Consider the following 21536-nt stretch of genomic DNA (forward strand, 5'->3'; position numbering starts at 1 on the left):
CGCGGCCCCGCGCGGCGCGGCTGAGGCGGCCCCGTGCGGCGCGGCTGAGGCGGCCGGCGCGGCGAAGACGGTACTTCCTCTGCGCTGTGAACGCCTAGCCCCGCAGCGCCCCCTCCCGCTGCCGCTCCGCGTCCCGCCGGGCCGAGCCGGGTGTCCCCTCCGCGGCCGCCTGCACCGCGCCGCCCAAAGGCCAGCGCGGCCTCAAGTTGTTGATCGGAGCGCCGGGTCCTGCAGTCAGGTCGGCTGGTGCCGGAGGCCGGAGCGCGCCCCCTTGCGGCGGCCAGGAGTCTCGGTGCTGAGGACGCTCTGTCGGGACCCAGAGCCTGTTCTGCGCGTGGCTGGGCCCCTCTCCGGGTCGGGCGCCTCCCCTCGAGATCTTCGTCCCTGGAGGCCGGGAAACCTGTGCAAGTCATTTTCGTATTCCCGCAGTGGCTAGGCACACAGGAGCTGCTCGTTACATGTTAGTAGGATTCATCCGGTTTTGGAAGAAAGCAAGGCTTCCATAGAAATTCTCCAATTTTCCAGAACATGTGATCCATGCGATGTATAGTCAGTGTAGTATACTGTATTCAGATAAGGTTTGGGTTATGGAAACGAAAAGCTAATATACACTGTGCACTTTTTATGCGGTCATTGAGCTAAGCCCTTAATAGGAGTTGATTTAATTTTTTTTAAAATTAATTTATTTATTTTAATTTTTGGCTGTGTTGGGTCTTCGTTTCTGTGCGAGGGCTTTCTGTAGTTGCGGCGAGCGGGGGCAACTCTTCATCGCGGTCCGCGGGCCTCTCACTGTCGCGGCCTCTCTTGTTGCGGAGCACCGGCTCCAGACGCGCAGGCTCAGTAGTTGTGGCTCACGGGCCTAGTTGCTCCGCGGCATGTGGGATCTTCCTAGACCAGGGCTCGAACCCGTGTACCCTGCACTGGCAGGCAGATTCTCAACCACTGCACCACTAGGGAAGCCCTGATTTAATTTTTAAAATCGTAATAAGTGCTGTACGTAATACCTATGTGTATTATCCTTATTTTACAGATAAGGAGGCCCAGAGAGTTAACTGACATGCCCAAGGAAACAGAACTAGTAGGTCATGGAGCCAGGATGCAAAAATGTAAGGTGCTTAACTAGGTTGTGCTTTGAAACTGTATCTGATATATAATTTTTTCAGCCTTGAAATAATGGAAGAAGCTGCAGAGGAATTAAAAATAACTGCATAAGGGAAATGCTTGCCAAAATATTCAGTTGTTAATACCCCAAAGTGAAGCGCTCTTTCAAATTTATTCAAGAAAACACAAACACACAGAAGCTATGCACAGACATGTGAAATTATGCTGATATAGGTTCTGGAACTTGGAAATGACCTCTTCCTCTAAGAATGAAGCCAATTAAAATTGTTGCATGAATGTATGATTCAGCCATTCATGTGTAACAGATCAGGACCCTATGGGGGCCTTCCGGGATAGACCCTTCCCCCATATACTCTGCTATAGCTCCTGTTTGAAGTACCCAGATAATAGTATCTCATGCATATTTCCTGAGTTTTTCATTTGGTAAAAACCACCACAAGTGGAAGAAATTTACCACTTGATGATCATGAGCCCCAACCCCCAGACCTTCTGGCACCTAAGGATTGATAATGTTAAATTAACCACCCAGTTACCTCAACATCAACCAATCAGAGAGTTGTGCAGTAGCTGATCACATACCCTGGGACGCCCCTCCCTCACCTTGCCTTTAAAAATGCTTTGGTGAAACCCTTCGGAGGGTTCAGGTTTTTTTTTTTTTTTTTTTTTGAGCACGAGCAACCAGTTCTCCTGGCATGGCCCTGCAATAAACCTTCCTCTGCTCCAAGCTCCAACATTTGGGTTTGTTTGGCCTCACTGTGTGTCGGGCACACAAACTTGGGCTCGATAACGATGGAAGTTACCTGGGCCAATAAATGAGCTGTATGATATCTTATAAGACATCCAAATCCAGTCAAGAAGGAGGATATAGTCTTTGGAAGCTGTGATTTACAAACAAAGAAAATGTAATTGTGTTGCAGAAAGAAGTTGGTCTACAGAATCAAGAAGAAAACCAAGGGAAAGCAATCAGGTAGTGTTTTTCCAGCGCTGTTATAGAACAGCACGTTCCGGGTGTCCCACGCACAGTACACATTCCTTCCTCTTCAAGGTAACAATGTACTGGGCCAGCAGCACCCCAGCCACCAGGGCGCACACGCTGGCGCTTGCTACCGCGCTCACCCTCGCCATGGCCGCTTGGTCCATGGACGGGGCCTCCTGCGCCTCCCGGTCAAGAGAGGAGGTCGCTGGGTGGCTCGGGCCTCGGATGCTCCGCCCCAGAGACCGACCCAGACGCCCCGCCCCGCGCCGCCCGCGCCGCCCGCGCCCCGCCTCCGAGGAAAGCCCCACCCACGAGCGGCGGGAACGGAGAAAGGCGTGGGAAGGGCGTGGCTTGCGTCCCCGCCGGGGGCGGGAGGTGGGTCTTCCTCAGAGCCCGCGTCTAAGGAACTGTCCAAGGACAGAAAAGGCGAGTCGAATTAATTCTCTCTCTCTCTCTCTGCAAATGAGGACCGGGCAGTAGTTCATTCTAGCTCCGCCCAGTAGAAATCTGATTCCAAACATCACTCAGAAAAAAATCCTCCCCCTTCCTTTCTCCTGACACTCAGGACTACAACCCCCAGAAGGCATCGGGGCTCAGCTATCTGACTTGCGCAGTAGCGTTCGTTGTAAAGTGCTATGACAACAGGGCGGAGATGGCTTGGAGTTAGGCTTGAGTAGGTGTCCCTTACGCCGCTGCTGTCCTTTTTCTGCTACATCCCACTCACTGCCTCCTTCATCATTTCCTCCTCTTTGTGAGCAGCAGGTCTTACCGCTGTTCTTTCCTGCCTGATATCTGCCGCGGGATTGATGCCGTTTTTCCTGCTTGTCTCTGAGCGTGACAGAGAGGGGATGCAGGAGAGCTACTTGGTGGGATCGCTCCAGCTCTGTGGAGCTGGTGGTGCCAACTGGTGAGGCGCTGTCTTTGCCTGGGACGTGAAACAAGTTGGATCAGGAGAACGAGAGGGAGAAGTAAAGGTTGCTTTTTCCTGCACCGTCCGTTCTTGCTCGTCGTTCCAGCCCTGGAATCCTTTCTTAAAGGGAAATCGGTGGAAGGAGAGTTCGAAGAAAGGTGGGGCAGGACCCACCTGACTCGGCATCAGGTAAGAAAGTATGTCTAGAATTAAACAGCGGGTGCATGAATGCCCTTTCTGTGTTTTATTTTTTAGTCAGATTGATTCTCTGATGCCATATAATGGTTTGGGGGATATAGGGTGATAGGTTTCTTATGAAGGATGCTTGCATTCAAAACAAAACAAAACGAAACTGCCAGAACAATGTGTGTGTGTGATCCTGTGAACATTTTTGAGAAAGAGTGATAAGAATTTTTAGAGATTCCATTCAGGAATGTCACGTGGTGCACAAGCATTTTCCTCCTGTGACACTTCAACAGGTCTTGTGAGCAAATGGTCAAAGCAGTTCCCATCCTATGACTGAAGTAGGATGCATGTACTAATACCCCCTAATTCCTTCTTGCAATAGGATTATTGCTTCTCCTTCTCCCTTTACCTTGCAGACCACAGCAGTTTCGATGAGCTGAGGTGATATTATTAGCATCTTCCTTCCCCAATCAATTCCTGCAATCGACTCCAGTTTCCTGGAGTTTTTTTGTTTGTTTCTTTTTTGTTTTGTTTTTTTTAGCATCTCACTTTTTTTTTTTTTTTACTAAACATGCCATTTAAAAAATAATAATAAATTTATTTATTTATTTTTGGCTGCGTTGGGTCTTCGTTGGTGCACACAGGCTTTCTGTAGTTGTGGTGAGTGGGGGCTACTCTTCGTTGCGGTGCGTGGGTTTCTCATTGTGGTGGCTTCTCTTGTTGTGGAGGACAGGCTCTAGGCGCACGGGCTTCAGCAGTTGTGGCACGTGGGCTCTAGAGCGCAGGCTCAGTAGTTGTGGCGCAGAGGCTTAGTTGTTCCGCGGCATGTGGGATCTTCCCGGCCCAGGGATCGAACCTGTGTCCCCTGCATTGGCAGGTGGATTCTCAACCACTGTGCCACCAGGGAAGTCCCTCCATTTCGATTTTTAAATGCACTCTTTTCTTTAATGGTTAAAGCAGGTGTACAATGCATGTTTGAGCAGATGTACAATGCATGTTTGACAGGCCGTGAGACAGGCTGTTCTAGTTAGCATAAAGTTTACGTTAAATCATATATAAGCCAGAATGACTTCCCCATACCTCAATATGTGAACATTTCTTCCATCAAGTGTTTTTACAATGGAAGAGTTTTGGGTTTTGTCAAATGCTTTTTCTGACTCTGTTGACATGATTAGGTGGTTTTTGATTTTTATTTTATTGCTTTGGTATATTTCCTTAATTAATTTTGGGTGTTAAACTAACATTGTATTCCTGGGGTAAATTGCACTTGGCCATGGTGTATAATTCCTTTAATATATTGCTTGATTCACTTTGCTAGTGTTGTGTTGAGGATTTTTACATACATATTTGTAAGAGATATTGGTCTGTAGTTTTCTTTTCTTGTATTTGTCTAATTTTGGTATCAATGTACACTAGCTTCATAGAATGAGTTGGGAAGTGATCCCTCCTCTTTTATTTTTTGGAGAGGTTAGTGAAGAATTGATGTTAATTTAAAAAAAAATATTTGGTAGAATTTACCATCTGAGCCTAGTCTTTTCTTTTTTTCTTTTTTTTCGAGCCTAGTCTTTTTTTGTGTGTGTGGATAGTTTTTTGATTACTAATTCAATCTCTTTACTTGTTATAGGTTTATTTAGATTTTCAGTTTCTTCTGTAGTCAGCAACAGATAGCTGAGAGCAGGACAAATAATGCTGATATCCTGCCCTTCCTGGGAAAATAGTTCTCTGATTGGGAGCTGTGGGGAGAGGGTTCTTGGATGTACCACTCTGGAGTGCAGTTTCCATCTTGCTGAGCTAGGAGTATGGAGAGGAGTGAGTCTTAGTTTAAATACTACAGACTCTTACTGTTTTTACTGAATTTTAGATTTTTAATGTTTCTTTATTTGTTGTATGCTCTTAGGACAATTTCCAGAGACTTGAAATGGTTGTTTTTTTAAAAAAAATAAATTATTATTTTTAAAAAATAATTTTCAGTTTCACTGGGAAGTCGGCCAGTGGAGCTTCTCACATGTCACACTGAAAAGTGGAATTCTCTGAAACCTTAACTTGCTTAGCATATGGTTATGGGAGAAATACCTATATTATCAAAAGATTTCGTCAGAGTTCCATTAGATATCAAGGTGCTCCAGTGTCTGTAAGACTTATATTTAAGAGCAAGTATAAAAGTGATTATATATAAGCTTATTAGGAACACAACTGCTGTGTGCAAAGAGAAATTTTTTGTAGGTGTGTTTTATTTGTTCAAGCCAAAGGATTGAGCCAGAGGATTAAGCTTTTTTTTTTTTTTTTTCAGATAAACAGGCATATACAGCAACCTTAAGTTGTTCAGACTTGCTATCAAATCCGCCTTTGAAGCCAAAGTGGAAAAGAACTCCCCTTTGAAACCTTTTGCCTTGCAGCCTACGCTGTCATTTAAAAGTACACCAATTTTTAGAAAAGGAAATTAATGATGTACAAATTGCACAAATGAGGGTTTGTGGTTTCTTAATTTCTTGGGAGTGGGCAGTGCGCCTTCCTCTGCTTCTGCCTTTGAAATTGGAGAGAGAGGCACTGGGAAACATACTACTGACCATCAGCCCAAATTGTTGGTTTTCCTATTGTTCACTAATTTTTCAAAGATGTAAGACCTTATTCAATAATTTATTGTCCACCATGGTAAATGTTAACACCTGGGTCATGGGGGAACCAGTATGCAGAATTTTGGCATAATGGAATTTATGCAGTTCTGCTATGTATTAACTTATGTTTTGCCCTGGTATGAAAGTAAGTTGGTCTGAAATGAAGCAGCTGTGGTCTTGTGAGGAAGAACCATTTGTTGGACCTAGGTTTGAAATTAGCAACCCCTCCCCCAACCTTTTAAAAATTAAAACAAAGCGAAACAAAAAAAAATCCCTCTACTGACCCATGCTTTTTCAGTGTTTTGGATATTAAATTGCAGGCAGTGACAGCCTAATAATACAAGGGTCTAGAGTAGGGACAGGGTATGCAGAAGCAAGTTTCTGCCGTTAGCTGTGTGATTTAGGGGAGTCATTATAACCTACAGAATGAGAAGACCAGCTGATTGATGGGTACCTTCTAGCTGTTGAAGCTCTTGATTTTAAAAGTGAGTCTTTCTTTCAAACTTTGGAAAGGTAACTAAACTGGTGACAGAGGTCACAGGAAAAAGGAAGAGAAGTAGAGCATTGCTATAAGAAAATATCCACTTAGACTATCAGGTATCCGTGCAACTAGTGCTTTTCAAATTTTAAGGTGCATGTGAATCACTTGGGGATCTTGTTTGGGGTGGGGTTGAGATTCTGCATTTCTCACAAGCTCTTGGGTGATGCTGACCTGCTGGTCCAGGGACTACACTTTGGGTAGCAAGGAGCTAAACAATCTAGGAAAGGAGGGCTTTCAGAAGCTAATGAAGTGGTAGGTGACTAAGGAGAAATTGATAGAGCAGGAGAAACAGGAAGGAAATAAATGTTGCCAGAGGTATTTTGTTACTAGGAATAGATATTAAATTTTATGATAGAAGTCCATGAGAAATTAGTGCTTGACGTAGAACAGTTCCATTTACACACCATGTTGGAGAGTTAGTTTTTCATATTGGAGTTTTTTTCCCCCCATTATTCTAGCAAGCTGAAAAAATTCGTTCAGTAACAAAGGTTTTTAAGGCCATTTTCACATAATAGCTATTTTCATCTGATGCAGTCATGTGTGTTTATATTCAAACTACAGATACATGCACTTTTTCCCTTTCCTGATTATGCTTTTTATCCTTTTGAGTAATCATAGCTATGATGATGACTATATGATGACTGTAGTGCTGTGAGTCCTCCTAGTGAATCATTGAATGGTATTGAATTTGGGTAGCATTCTGTCCTGTGCTGCAAGAGAATGACGTATCTTCATTGCGGCAGTCCAATGGTATGGCGTATTATAATTTTCCAATGTATCTCGAGTACATAATGAGAATATATGGTATTTATTAAGTACTGTTACTTCCCTCTCAAATTAAAAAAATCCAGTAAAAGTATAATAGGAGTGTTTATTACATTTTTGAATACTTGCTGTGAGATTTGAAGTTTTGAAGTCATCTGGCAATTTGTATGGTTACATAGTGCCATTATTAATAACAGCTGATGCAGATGTTTTTCAGAAACTCTCCCACATGTTAAAACTCATAAGTTTATTTACCTGCTATGTATTTTTCCTTCACTTTCATCAACACCTTGCCTTTACCTGACTACTTTCCTTTTTAGCGTAAAGAGAGGGCCTTAGATGGAGTTTTCTTTCTTTTTTCCCCCTGTTGTTTGTTTCTTTAAACTTGTCACTTTGACATGATTTATGTTCACGTAGAAGTTGCACAAATAGTGGTTTCCCAATGATAAAGTACAATTATCAAAACCATTAAATTGACATTAGTACAATACTATAACTAAACTATAGATCTTATTTTGCTCTCCCAGGTTTTATATTACATACGCTATTTTGGGGGGAGAAATATAGTTCTAAGAAATAAAATTTATCCTGTGAAACCACCACCAAAGTCAGGTTACAGAACTTTTTCATTACCTCAAAGAAATTCCTTTAAAGTCACAGCCTCTCTTAACCGTGGTAACTACTGATCTGTTCTCCATCAGTTTGATTTTGTAATTTTGAAAATGTTATAGAAATGGAATTATTTAAAATGCAACCTTTTTGTAAATCAACTATACTCCAATGAAAATTTTAAAAAAACCTAGATAAGCAACAGGGATAAGTTGTATAGCACAGGGAATTATAGTCATTATCTTGTAATAACTTTTAATGGAGTTAAAATAATGGAGTTAAAATACTTAATCACTATGCTGTACACCTGAAACTCATATATATTGGAGCTCAACTGTACTTCAATAAAAAATAATGAAGTAAAGAAAAAAAATGTAACCTTTTGGGATTGGTAACCTGTTTTTTTAACTCAGCATAATGCCCTTGTGATCCACCCAAGTTGTTGTTGCTTCATTTTAAAAAATTGCTGAGTTGTAGCTAATTCAAAAAAATACATGCACCCCAAAGTTCATAGCAGCATTATTTACAATTGCCAAGATATGGAAGCAACCTAAATATCCATCAACAGATGAATAGATAAAGAAGATGCGGTATATATATACAGTAGAATACTACTCAGACATAAAAAAGAATGAAATTTTGCCATTTGCAGCAACATGGATGGACTTGGATGATATTATGCTAGATGAAATAAGTTAGACAGAGAAAGACAAATACTGTATGATATCACTTATATGTGGAATCTGAAAAATACAACAAACTAGTGAATACAACAAAAATGAAGCAGACTTACAGATACAGAGAACAAACTGGTGGATACCAGAAGGCAGAGGGGCAATATAGAAGGCAGAGGGGCAATATAGGGGTAGGGGATTCAAAAGCACAAACTATTATGTATAAAATGAGCTACAAGGATATATTTACAGCACAGGGAATATAGCAATATTTTATAATAACTATAAATGGAGTATAACCTTTAAAATTGTGAATCACTATATTGTACACCTGTGGCATATAATATTGTACATCAACTATGCTTAAGTAAAAAACAAATAAATAAATAAATAGCACTTTGCTTTTGGGGTCATTCATGGTTGTGTGCAGAGTTGCAAACAATTTGAGTCACTTGATATGCGTGTTCCCAGCTGATGTCACACACAGCGACTCTCTGCCTTCTTGCCTTCTTGTTTCAGCTCTCATACTATAAACAAGGATCCTTTTCGTAGTCTATTTAGTGCCATGTTTTCGACATCTCTGTGGTTTGGGGGTGTGTGTGTGTGTGATATTGCTGTTTAAAATTGTCCCCCAAAGTCATGCTGAAGTACTGCCTAATGTTCCTAAGTGCAAGAAGGCTGTGACGTACCCTATGGAGAAAATACATGTAGTAGATAAGCTTCCTTCAAATATGAGTTATAGTGTTGGCCACTGAGTTCAATGTTAATGAACCAGCAATATATTAAATAAAGTATCTTTAAACAGAAACAAACAAAAAACAAAGTTATGTATTGATTGGTTGATGAAAATGTTGTAAATAGAGGCTTGCACGACCCTAACCCTGTATTTCCTCTAGGAGCAATGGTTCAGTATTTGCTAATTCAATGTTTGCTGCAACCTTATAGAACAGAGTTTTTTTGAATAAAGAGCATTGACTGCGTATCCTAACATTTAAATCAGTGTAGCTTGAAGGAAATCTTCATTTATGTTAGATAAATGAATTCTCATAGAATCCCAGGGTATGTGATGTTTGTGTTGTAATTCAAAAGTCCAGTGGGCTTTCACATCCACCACATTCGTAACTCAGTGGTATGGCTGGTATAGCGTCATTTTAGATGAGGAATCAAAGCACAGAGAGGTTGTGTGGGTTGCCTGAGGACACACAGGTAATTAGTGGTATAAATAGACTTACAACCCACTTTTCCTGGTTGTTTTTGGTGTGAATTTCCCTCTTCCATCTTCCTTTCTACAATTAGAAAGGGGAAATGGAGTGAATGCTTTTTGAGTACCTGTAATGTACCCCTTCCAGTGTTAGTCATTTGATGCATTTGATCTCATTTGCTCTTCTCAGCAACTCATTGTGAAAGCAGATGCTGCAGTCTTTTTAATGACCAAACTGAAGGGAAATTAGGTGTTATGCCTAGGAATTATGTGCTAACTAGTTCTGGTAGAATTTGAATCTTGATCCTCCGAAGAATATGTTTGTTACTTTGTACAGTTGTCTACTAAATGTCCCAGAAGAGAGAATTGACCCAACATAAATGTATAATTTCTCAGCTTGACTTTTCGATGGCATTGCAAAATATCTGATTAATGTTTCCACTCACTTGGATTTGTGGTTTCACGTATGTCCACAAAATACAAAAAATTAGAGTTAAATACAATGTTTTTTCTCAAAGTTGTCTAACTTTAGTTTGCTATGTATGCCTTAAGAGTTAATTAATTCAGAACAACAACAACAAAAAAGAGTTAATTAATTCATAAATCATGGTGTGAAGTGGATTTTTTTTTTGTGAAGTGGATTTTTATTATAAATAAATGCTTTCTTTTTTAGAGTGAACGAAAATGTCTTTATTTAAAGCCCGTGATTGGTGGTCTACTGTTCTGGGAGAAAAAGAAGAATTTGATCAAGGCTGTTTGTGTTTGGCTGATGTTGACAATACTGGAAATGGACAAGGTAAACAACTTATGACCAAGCATCTTGGAGCAAAGCATTTTATAGGGATGGAATAAAAACGACTTCTTTTTTTTAATGTGTACTTTATAGAACTTAGGTGAACTGTCATGACTATGCCCTAGTTTTTAAGGTAGTTTTCCTTATAAGTAATATTTAAGTAGCAGGCTGATAAATGTAGTTATTACTTATGTTTTGTTGTTTGTGTTTTTCTGGTTTGTGTTGATTCTGTCATATTATTTACTGGAACTCAGAAAAATATTATAAGACATCATTTAATTTGTTTTTATTTGTTGCAAAATCAGGTTTCGTAGGGTAGAGCTGGTAAAATATTTTGAATTTTGAAAATTTTTCTTTTGTAGAAGCTGCAAGAAAAATTATATTCTTTTAAAATAGAATCTGAAAGCCATTTACCAGAATGGAGAAATTATGTGTGCTCTATTTGTTTGTAGAAAACAATTGTTAAATCATTGATTTCATTTTTATATTTTGAAACTAGAAACAATATTCTATTTTATTCTTATATTATTTGCTCCTCTTTGCATCTTCATATAAGTGGTCTTTAAAACATTTTAGTTCTATATTATTGCTACTTGAAATTTATATTTGGTTTGAGTGATTTATAGTCATGAGCTTTTTTTTTTTGGAATTCAGATAGTCACTGGCCTCTTAAAAAGAAAACTTATTATAATAATTTTTCTTTTGTTCATTGTATATAAACTTTGTCCCCGTACATTTTTCTTTATTCTATTTCTCTTGCCTATAATGAAAACAGTAGAATTTGGGGGATAAAGTGAAAGGAGAAAATTATATTGGCAAAGAAGAGTGGGAGGCACTAAACTGTTCTGAGCACCTACTAAATTGTTTCTAAAGAAAATCTGGGCTCTGCCCTCCTACTGATAGGAGAGGCAAAGGTCTTCTATTCATAAGGTGTCCTGAGCTGTTCTTCAAAGATTAGCAACCCTGCCTCCTGCCCAACTGTTTGTTAAAATTTATGATTCCCCTATAATTTGGTAGCATAGAAGAGTCATACCACAAAAATACCTGCCAGAGAGAAACAATTTCAAACCCACCTCTGCCCAAACTATTTAAAGCTTAACTTGGTTGGAAACTATACTTACTGATTATCTGAATAACATAGTGTTCACTCATCATTTCTATTAGAGCTCCTCACTGGGGTGCCACCAGTGGGTTACCAATATGCTGAGATGTTTCATCCCCCCTATTTACATCCAGCTGTGAGCAGCTTCCTCTGTTTTCCCAAGCATGCTATACAAAAATCATTCTGTGTGTGTGTGTGTGTTCCACATAGAAAAAAAACACTGATCATTATTTCTCAAAGCCTGGACCACCTACATCATAATATTCTGGGATAATTATTATTTTTTAAAAAAATTTTATTTATTTATTTATTTATGGCTGTGTTGGGTTTTCGTTTCTGTGCGAGGGCTTTCTCTAGTTGTGGCAAGTGGGGGCCACTCTTCATCGCAGTGCGCGGGCCTCTCATTATCGCGGTCTCTCTTGTTGTGGAGCACAGGCTCCAGACGCGCAGGCTCAGTAATTGTGGCTCACGGGCCTAGTTGCTCCGCGGCATGTGGGATCTTCCCAGACCAGGGCTCGAACCCATGTCCCCTGCATTGGCAGGCAGATTCTCAACCACTGCGCCACCAGGGAAGCCCTGGGATGATTATTATATATGAAGATTTTCTATCCCAGATGTACAAGATCTTCTAAGATCATATTCTCTGGGGGGTAGGTGGATTGGACGGGGGCTTAGGTATCTGCATTTTGACAAGCTCCAAAGTTGAATGGTGGCACACTAAAGTTTAAGAATTATTACTGTTGATCTTATGGAGTGGAAGTTTAGTGAGAGCAGTTTCGGAAATGCTCTGTTTGAAACAGAAGTGTCTGGTAGGCAGAATCGAGGTAGAGATTTGGGAGTGAGCAGTACGCTGGTTGTATTTGAAGCCCTGGGAATGGGTGCAAATGCACCGAGAGAGAAGATGGAACAAGAGGGGAGGAACTTTAGGACCATAACCTGGAGAATATGAGCATTAAGGGAGAAGCTTTGGGACAGGTAGTCAGTAATAGATTCTGAGAAGGGCAGGCAGAGAGGCAGGAGAACCAGTTGGGCTGATACCTGGGAGGCAAGATTTAGTGACGTGAAGACTGATTTTTAAATTTCCATATTGTTTTGCAGCAAGTGGTTTGTTAGTATCCTTGGTGAGGGTGGATGAATGGGCACAATGGTAACAAAATCTAGATTTGCAGAGAGTGAAGGAGTTAGAGGTGGGGAAGACTGAGTGTTTATGGCCCTTTAAAGAAACAGCTGTGAAGGGAAGAAAGGAGAATGATGACTGGGCACAATGTAGGGTAAAGAGAAATGGGAAAAATTCAGTGTGTAGCATAGAGGATATAATTGATAAAGCAGGGATCCAGAGAAGACAGTTGGAGGTGGGATCAAGTACGCAGATGGAAGGGTTAACTTTAAACAGGTTTGAGAATTTTTTTCACTATGTTAGAAGGCAAGAAGGTAAGAATGGACATAGATGAAGAGAAGTTTGCAGGTCAGTTTGGGAAGTTGAGACAATAATGCCAGTTGATCCCTACTTTCTCTGAGGTGATCAGAGAGTGAAAGGATAGTATTAGGCATCTTGAAATTGCTTTAGGTGAAGCTGACTTGATTCATAGAAGAAGGATTCCTCGTTAATCTTGAGAGAATCTGAATGGTTCAGCTTAGATTACGTGCTAACATATAACCTGGAGGGAGTGTTTATTACAAGAATCAGAGTTAAAAACACATTATATAAGGCAGACTAAAAAATAGTTCTTATATTTATCTTTTAGCTTCTCAGCATTTATACCTTACATGGGGCAACTGTCCCTTGTACAACTGCACATACACATATTCTTACCCATCTGCCACGGGAGATAACTGCGTGCACCTACTGCTTTAGAGGCTCTTTCAGGGAGCTCTGGCTCTTCAAATCTAGGATCTCTGGGTGTTATACTTTTCGTTTGTCATTTGGTCATGATCATGTTCCAATATTCTGCTTCCTCTAGAATAATTGGTACATACAATCTGTGTTCACAACCTAATATATAACAGTTGAGGAAAAGAAGAAGAGAAGGAAAAACTTAAAAGTTAAGATGAAGGAGCAGGAAAAATTGTATGGCAACTTGAAGAAGTCATGTTGGGAACTACATCCTTTTGTTTTGCAACTGGTCACCTGGCTATGGTCTAGGCCTCTTCATTCCTGGGGGATCTAGAACACTGACGCTTGCCTAAAGAGGGTTATAGTAATTCCATTTACTACTGATACAGACAGTACAGGAAGGGCCCATGGGGATCCCTGGGTTTCACTCATATTTCTTTCAGCCCCATTCAGCCTTTATGAGACGGTGAGGTAGTCCTGGTTCCTGCAGATTGGATTGTGGTCGTACATGTAAAGATATACTCCTGCTCCTGTCAGGTGAAAGCAAATCATTTCTGTTGGTCTCTGTGTTTTGGAAAGGAGAAAATGCATTACTAAGATTTAGAACTGTACTCAAGCAGATGGGATGTATTAGTTGGCTCCAAGAAAAAATAATTTGTGGAATAACAGAAGAATTTAGAGTTACCATTTAAGTTATACTGATCAACTCTAACTCTATAAGACCCATTAATTAGACTTTGACATCAGCAAATCTGGTTATTAAACAGGGCTTTGATAGGAATTATCACATATTACAAAGTTGAGTGTTTTGGAATTAAATTTTGGAAACCACCCCAAATCAGGCTTAGGAGTGGTATTGATTTTGATTTTCTCCCTGTTGGAGAGATGGAGTTCCACTGGCTTCCATATAGTCCTTTCAATATAATATCCCTCGCTCTGCATGTTAGAGAACCAAGTGGATACTCTATCGTTTTCTACGGAAATACATTTCCTTTAAGCTCTCAGATGCTGGGTGAGAAATCATAGGTTGGCTTTGCTTTCCCACTGGGTGAACTAAATTAGGAAGTTCATTTATCATGGGATCTCCATAATTGGCAACAACAGTATCTTCCTGGGCTTCCAGAATTAGCAGTAATTTAGAGCCAATATTCAAGTGTTCTCATAAAGGTTGGGTATATACCTTTCCTCAGTACACTTGGATAAATGACTGCTGGTCCAATAGGGAAGAATCTGAGGAAACTTCACATTAGGCATGTGTGGTGTTACAGCAGTCTATATATAACCTTGTCTTTGTTCAAGTGACTCTGAGTCTATAAATTGACTTAAGTATGGGGATCAGTGCTATGCCATGACTGTCTAATATGGTGGCTTGAGTTAGTCCTCTTTTCCATAGACCTGGATTACTTTTGGTTATAGACTTCAGAAAAGGCCTTAATTTGATAAACACACTATAGTACATTGTTACAATTAAATACTACTCAATAATAAAAAGAAATGAATCACTGGGAAAAAGGGCCTTAATGAGTTGCCTGTTTGTTCCATTCCTGGGGATCCCATATTAATTAATTATAGCTTGTAATCTGTGATAGTTAGACTGTTACCTGAGATCTGGTTACTATAATAGTCCCGCTGTCTATTTTAATAATCATACATACACATTTTAATTCTAGGGGTTAAATTGTCACCACGTGGACTTGGCCATCCTGGTTTCCTCTTACCCCTGGGGATAGGGCTTTGTTGAAGTTGAGTCCCATTCTTTGTGATCAGTGTCTTTACTTTTATGCAAGAAACCTGGAGAGACTGTGAACTCACTTGTTACTGCAATTTAAAACCTATAGAGTTAATCCCTGAACTAGATTCTTAGGGGTTAAGCCCCCTGCTAAAAGAGGTAAGAAATTCTGCAGACTCCCAAAGACCCTGAGTTTTATTCTTTACCCTGAGATGAGAATTTTGAGATTTAAACCTATCATTCTCTTACTTTAAATTATCCAGTGCCCTTAGAAAAAGCCATCTTATGTATGGTTTGGCATTCCTCCTTCCTGTGCATTTGGCAGCAGCTGTTCAGTTCACTAGAGTGTCACCTGCAATGGGCACAGTGTTCCAGATGCTTGGAGGTGTTAACTTGATTAACTGTTCTGTCACTGTGTACAATGCTATTTAACCCCACCTAGAATATGAACAGGAGTCTTAATGCTTTGTGCCCCAACTTAGCTCAACAACCAATTTCCAAATATCCCTGCAGGAATTGGTGTCTGTAGTTTATTCACTGGTGCTAATCTGTATATCAATTAACATCTTATTTTATTTTTTTGACACAAAGTGACAGGAAACAATTATGATAAATGCAAATAAAAGAGAGATTGGAATGAGAGGGACATAGCTCTCCTGAATGCAGAAAGAGTTCATTTGGCCAAGCCTTAGTCAGAGACAAGAACCAGTATGTTTCCAGAGACCTTGTAGACCTCTGAAGCTGCCATCAGATCACCCAGCACCAGATTCATTTTTTTTTTTTAATTGAAGTATAGTTGATTTACAATGTTGTGTTAATTTCTGCTGTACAGCAAAGTGATTCAGCTATATATATATGTATATATATGTGTGTATATATATATATATATACATTCTTTTTCATATTCTTTTCCATTATGGTTTATCACAGGGTATTGAATACTGTTCCCTGTGTTATAGAGTAGGACCTTGTTGTTTAGCCATTCTATATATAATAGTTTGCATCTGCTAGTCCTAAACTCCCAATTCATCCCTTCCCCATTCCTCCTCCCCCTTGGCAGCCACAAGTCTGTTTGTTTTGTAAATAAGTTCATTTGTGTCATATTTTATATTCCACATATCAGTGATATCATATGGTATTTGTCTTCACTTAGTATGATAATCTCTAGGTCCATCCATGTTGCTGCAGATGGCATTAATCCATTCTTTTTTGAGGCTAAGTAGTATTCCATTGTATATATGTACCACATCTTCTTTATCCATTCATCTGTGGATGAACATTTAGGTTGTTTCCATGTCTTGGCTGTTTTGAATAGTAGCACCAGATTCTTAATGACATGTGTGTCTCTATTCAGGATTGAAATTCCTAGGATAGTACCTCTCTCATAGGGTTGTTATGAGGATTTAATGAGTTAGTATATATAAGCTACTTAGACCATTGCCTGGCACCTAATAAACTCTAAATAAATGTGTAGAACTCCTTCTTTTAAGCTGATAGAAAAAAAGTCAATGTATTCTACTAATCCAGGGATTTCAAACAACCCAAAGTATTAGTTTCCTAGGATTGCCATAACAAAGTACCACAAATTGGCTGGCATAAAATAACAAATTTATTCTGTCACAGTTCTGGAGACCAGAAGTCCAAAATCAGGGTGTTGGCAGGACTATGCTACCTCTGAAGCCTCTAGGATCCTTCTTTGCCTCTTTCAGTTTCTGATAGTACCAGGCATTCTTTGGCTTGTAGATGTATCACTCCAAATCTCTGCCTCCGTTGTCACATGATCATCTTCTCCTTGCTTGTCTCTATGTCTTCACGTGGCATTCTCTCTCCCCACCCCGTCTCTGTTTTCTCTTCTTATAAGGATACTAATTGAGTCCTATCACTTACCTAATTGAGTGTGACCTCGTCGTAACTTGATTACATCTGCAAAGACCCTATTTCCAAATAAAGTCACAGGTACTGGGGGTTAGGATTTCAACATATCTTTTTGGGGGACACAATTCAACCCATAATACCTATCCTACCATTTCCTCCTTTTGTACCCAAGACTAGAAATTGTAAATCAGAGCACTCTGTCTAATGAGGCCTCAGTGTTTTTACACTGAGTTAATACGGTGTTTTCAACAGCCAAAACCAGGTGTAGAGTTGACACTCTATGACGAAATCAGCTTACAACCTGATACTGGTCCTTTGTTAAAAGGGCTTGCTTTGACTGTGTTAAATTATGGCTACGACCCCAAATCAAGGCTTAAGAAAAATGTAATATGTTAGTACATTTGAATATTGGTGATGTAAAGCTACTTTTGAAAAGCTATGTGTTATTAAGATAAGTTCACTTTAATTACATATTCTGTTGGCAGATTGGTTTTTGCATATGAAGCAAAACTGGATTCTTTTAATTTTTAGATTTCTCTTTTAGACACTGGAAATTTTATTTCCAAAAAAGTTTTGTTGCTAATGTTTGTTTCTTTCTATATCTTAAAAAAAATCTCTTTACAGATAAAGTAATTGTGGGTAGCTTTATGGGATACCTAAGGATCTTTAATCCTCATCCTGTAAAAACAGGAGATGGAGCTCAAGCTGAAGATTTGCTTCTAGAAGTGCATCTACGAGATCCAATACTGCAAGTGGAAGTAGGAAAGTTTGTTTCGTAAGTACAGCCCACCAATTCTGGTGTTTTATCTTAATACTTGGAGTATGTCAATCCCTTACTATGTTACTTTTGTGGATGCTTCAAAAAAAAAAAAAGACTATCTATGAATTAAATATATTTCCTGTATATTGTCACCTAGGTGGTCCTCATGTACTGAACATTTTAAAATTTGGAAACCTGTACATTTAAGATAGAATAATTTAGGACTTTTTTATAGTAACAGGCCTAAGATGCCTGATGTGTCAGAAGCTTAAAGGAAAAGAGATAAGCTTTTGAAAAATAACCAGACAAAGAAATAGAAAGTATTCACCACTTAAAGCACTAATTGTCCAGTTTTAAACAATCTAATTGTTTAAAAAAATTAGACATCATAGCAGTTATGTGATTTGGTGCATAACTTTGAAGCTTTGAAACGAATTACTTATTTGGGGTAGAGAGGTCCTTAGTTTCTCAAAGGAAGCCAGCTCACCCCACAAAGTAAGTCTTTGGTTCAAAGTACTTTATTTTTAAACCTAATTTATTTTAGAACACCGTTTATTATTTTGCATTTTGTGTAATACGTCTGCTTTTTATTTACTGATGATATTGCTGATTTTATCTTATTTTCATACATGCATTTTCTTAAAATTAAGCCTGTATTTCTTAATCATTTATAAAAGTATCTATTGTGAAGTGTTATGTAGACAGAGGTGGCCTTGTTTTCCCATACCTTTTCTTTTTGAGCGCCCTTTTGCTGTCTTAAGTCTGGGAGTGCCCTGAGCTCTGGATTTTGGCTCACTCCAGTTGCACATCGTGATTTATTGGCCCCAGGTTCCACTTGTTCAGGGCCCTGACTCCTGCTAGAAAAACCTGAAAGACTGCTCCCGAGCATTAACCCTCTTCTGGTAACACGATTCATTCTGATGGGAAGCTGCTTCGTGGATGCTATAGGCCAGGACATGAGATGGGACTTTTATGCCCTGTGACAGGCTGGAGCAGGATTTTATGATTGACATGGCTGGTAAATATCTACTCCATCTCAAAGCTGATGATGATTAGGTGCCCATTGTGTACCCAGCACATATTAAACATGATGGATTTATAAAGTAAGGAGACAAAAGAATTCTTGCCTCTAAAAAGCATTTTTACCTTTTCATTGTTTAAAAAAGTGGAATGCTGTCACAATCATTCTACACAGTAGTGTGGCTTTTACCTATGTGATCACTTGTTGGAAGGGAGGAGGTGAACATTAATGATACTGTATTAGTATTAATTGACTAGTACTATCTCATTAATCTTATCTGTAAGATGTGATCTGCGTTTAGAGATAAGGAAACTGGCTAGAGCTCAGAGCTTTAGGTTACACAGCCAGCATTCAGGCCCAGGTCTGTCTGACTCCATTCTTTACTGTCTTTCCATGACACCATGTTCTTTTCCTGTGCATGATGGAAAAATTATTTTGAGTGTTACAGGGTACATATAAAAATCTTTGAAGGCGGTCTTGATTATGTGATAGTTGTGTATATTTTCATTTTCTGGTAGTAGAATGAGTTGGTGAGTATTCATATATTCACTGTAACAATGTTTTGCAGGTATTATCTAATATAATTCTTATTTTATAAATGAGAAACTCACACTCTGAAAGATTAAATGATCACAGAAATATCAAAGTGCAGAGTCAAGACCCCAGTCCAGGTCTTCAGACTTCAATTATAGTCCTTTCAGTTTAGAACAGAGTCTGCATCAGAGGTCGAACATCAGAGGCCTGCTTGCAGATTAGTTTTAAATTTAAAAGAATTGCCAACATTTAGGAACGAGAAATTTTCACATAAAATCCCTGCTTTCTGGCTTTTCTTGAAAAAAATGTGGAGATCTGGCCACAAGCCCAGAGCTGAGTAGTCGTTGCCTCCTTTAGTCTGGCCCTAGTCTCCAATTGATCACAGCCATTTACACCCTTTATTCACTTACGTCTTCTGACTTGACCCTTGAAGACTTTGAATTTGGGACTTCTAGATTGTGCCTTGTTTCTGGAAACCGCTTGATAGGGGCTGGGAAGTGTAGTGGTGACAGTGGCCATTTATTTCTATTTGACATTTAGACCAAACTGAAATATTTTCAATACCTTTAGTATAATTTCAGACCTCCATGTGATATATGCCTTTTGCCAATGATGATTAGCATTCTGTAGTGCTTTATACTTTACAAGGTGCTTTCACCTGATTTTTATTTCATTTAATTTAAACCTCTTATTTTCCAAAAGGGGAAATAGGCTTAGAGAGTGTAAGTGACTTGCTCAAGTGACCAGAACGTGGGTCTCCCCCTCCACACACACCCTGCGGCTTGCGGGATCTTAGTTCCCTAACCAGGGATCGTACCCGCACCCACTGCAATGGAAACGCGAAGTCTTAACCGCTGAACTGCCAGGGAAGTACCGCGTGGATCTCCTTATTGTGGGAGAGCACTCGTGAAGGCGCCTCTGATATGACTTTTGCTGGGAGACTCCCTTGGCTTCAATGTGAAGGCAGCTCCTTGAGGCAGAGTCCTTGGGCCTCTGGTATTGCCAAACTGGTTGCTTGTTGTTCAATTTATTTTTCAGCTTTGAATGTTATCTAGTGAATTATTTAGTTCACTCATGATAGGTTATGGTTAAAATCTCTTTTTAAAATCATTTTGTCATTTTTTGGGTTACATCTGAAACTAGTATTTAAACTTTTAAAACTTTCCTTGTTTTTCAGAGGTACTGAAATGCTTCATTTGGCTGTGTTGCATTCTAGAAAACTGTGTGTCTACTCTGTCTCAGGTAAGAAACATTTTTTTCTAACGTAGAATTTGTACTAAAATCTGGACTTCTTAATATTATGTAAGAATAGTTAATATTGACTCAGTTGAAGGTTTTCTTATCTTGCTTAGCATTTTCCCATTGTTCATTTATTCTTTCAGGTACAAAGGCTATTACATTTTCTTGGTCTGCTATTTCCATGCATACTTAAATTTCTATCACTGTAGAGGGTTCCTTGGAATCTCCTTCCTCTGAGGAATTGTGTGCAGGATTGCCTATGACTAATAGAGGCCAATTCTGGGTACTTAGGACACTTGAGTCTTAAGAAATGTTCAACAGCAACAGCAAAATTCATTAGATGCTGAGTCATGGTGGTTTAAAGTACATTTTCTTTGGTGAACCTCGAGTATTTCTCTTTACAGTTCCAATTTCTTGGCTTTTGGTTGTCTTCACTCAACCAGACCTCAAGGCATTTATCTGAGACTTAATTAGGTTTCATTTCCTGACATGGTTCTGTGGGTACAAGTATGAAAGTTAATTGCGTTTTGGTTTCAGCATTTTGGCCCTTATTAAATATGAAAAGGTAACTTACAAATTTTGTTTCAGTTATTAGATAAATTTTAGTCCAGGTTGACAGTTATTTTTATGACGTGCAATATGGGGGAATCTTTTAACGGATACAATAAAGCTGAGTGTCTTTGGACCTATTGCTTATACAAAAGATACTCTCTTTCGGAATTTGCTGTAAATATTAGCTTCTAGGATTTGGATTTCTCACATTCATTTTCTTGATTTGGGCTTTCTTTGTATTTTGCTTTCAATTTGAGTCATGATTCATATTTACTGTCACTGAGCTGGATTTTTTTTTGTTTAATAAATTGATTTATTTTATTTTTGGCTGCTTTGGGTCTTCGTTGCTGTGCGCGGGCTTTCTCTAGTTGTGGTGAGCAGGGGCTGCTCTTCGTTGCGGTGCGCGGATTCCCATTGTGGTGGCTCCTCTTGTTGTGGAGCACAGGCTCTATGCAGGGGCTTCAGTAGTTGTGGTGCGTGGGCTCAGTAGTTGTGGCT

The 21536-nt window shown here is 39.4% G+C and overlaps 1 protein-coding gene across 4 annotated transcripts in view; it reads left to right on the forward strand.

Annotated features, from left to right (window-relative positions):
* Window positions 1–2743: 2743 nt before the first annotated feature.
* BBS9 (Bardet-Biedl syndrome 9) overlaps window positions 2744–21536 on the forward strand; it is a 466187-nt gene continuing 447394 nt past the window's right edge. For all 4 annotated transcript variants that reach the window (XR_009701766.1, XM_061197900.1, XM_061197902.1 and 1 more), the window contains exons 1-4: window positions 2744–3197; window positions 10273–10395; window positions 17557–17707; window positions 20425–20489. Coding sequence is in view for 3 of the 4 variants with exons in the window: in XM_061197900.1 (XP_061053883.1) it covers window positions 10284–10395; window positions 17557–17707; window positions 20425–20489 (328 nt within the window). In the remaining variant the exon portion in view is untranslated. The remainder of the gene's footprint in view (window positions 3198–10272; window positions 10396–17556; window positions 17708–20424; window positions 20490–21536) is intronic.

The sequence above is a fragment of the Eubalaena glacialis genome, chromosome 8 (genome assembly GCF_028564815.1).
Source record: "Eubalaena glacialis isolate mEubGla1 chromosome 8, mEubGla1.1.hap2.+ XY, whole genome shotgun sequence".
Taxonomy (NCBI): domain Eukaryota; kingdom Metazoa; phylum Chordata; class Mammalia; order Artiodactyla; family Balaenidae; genus Eubalaena; species Eubalaena glacialis.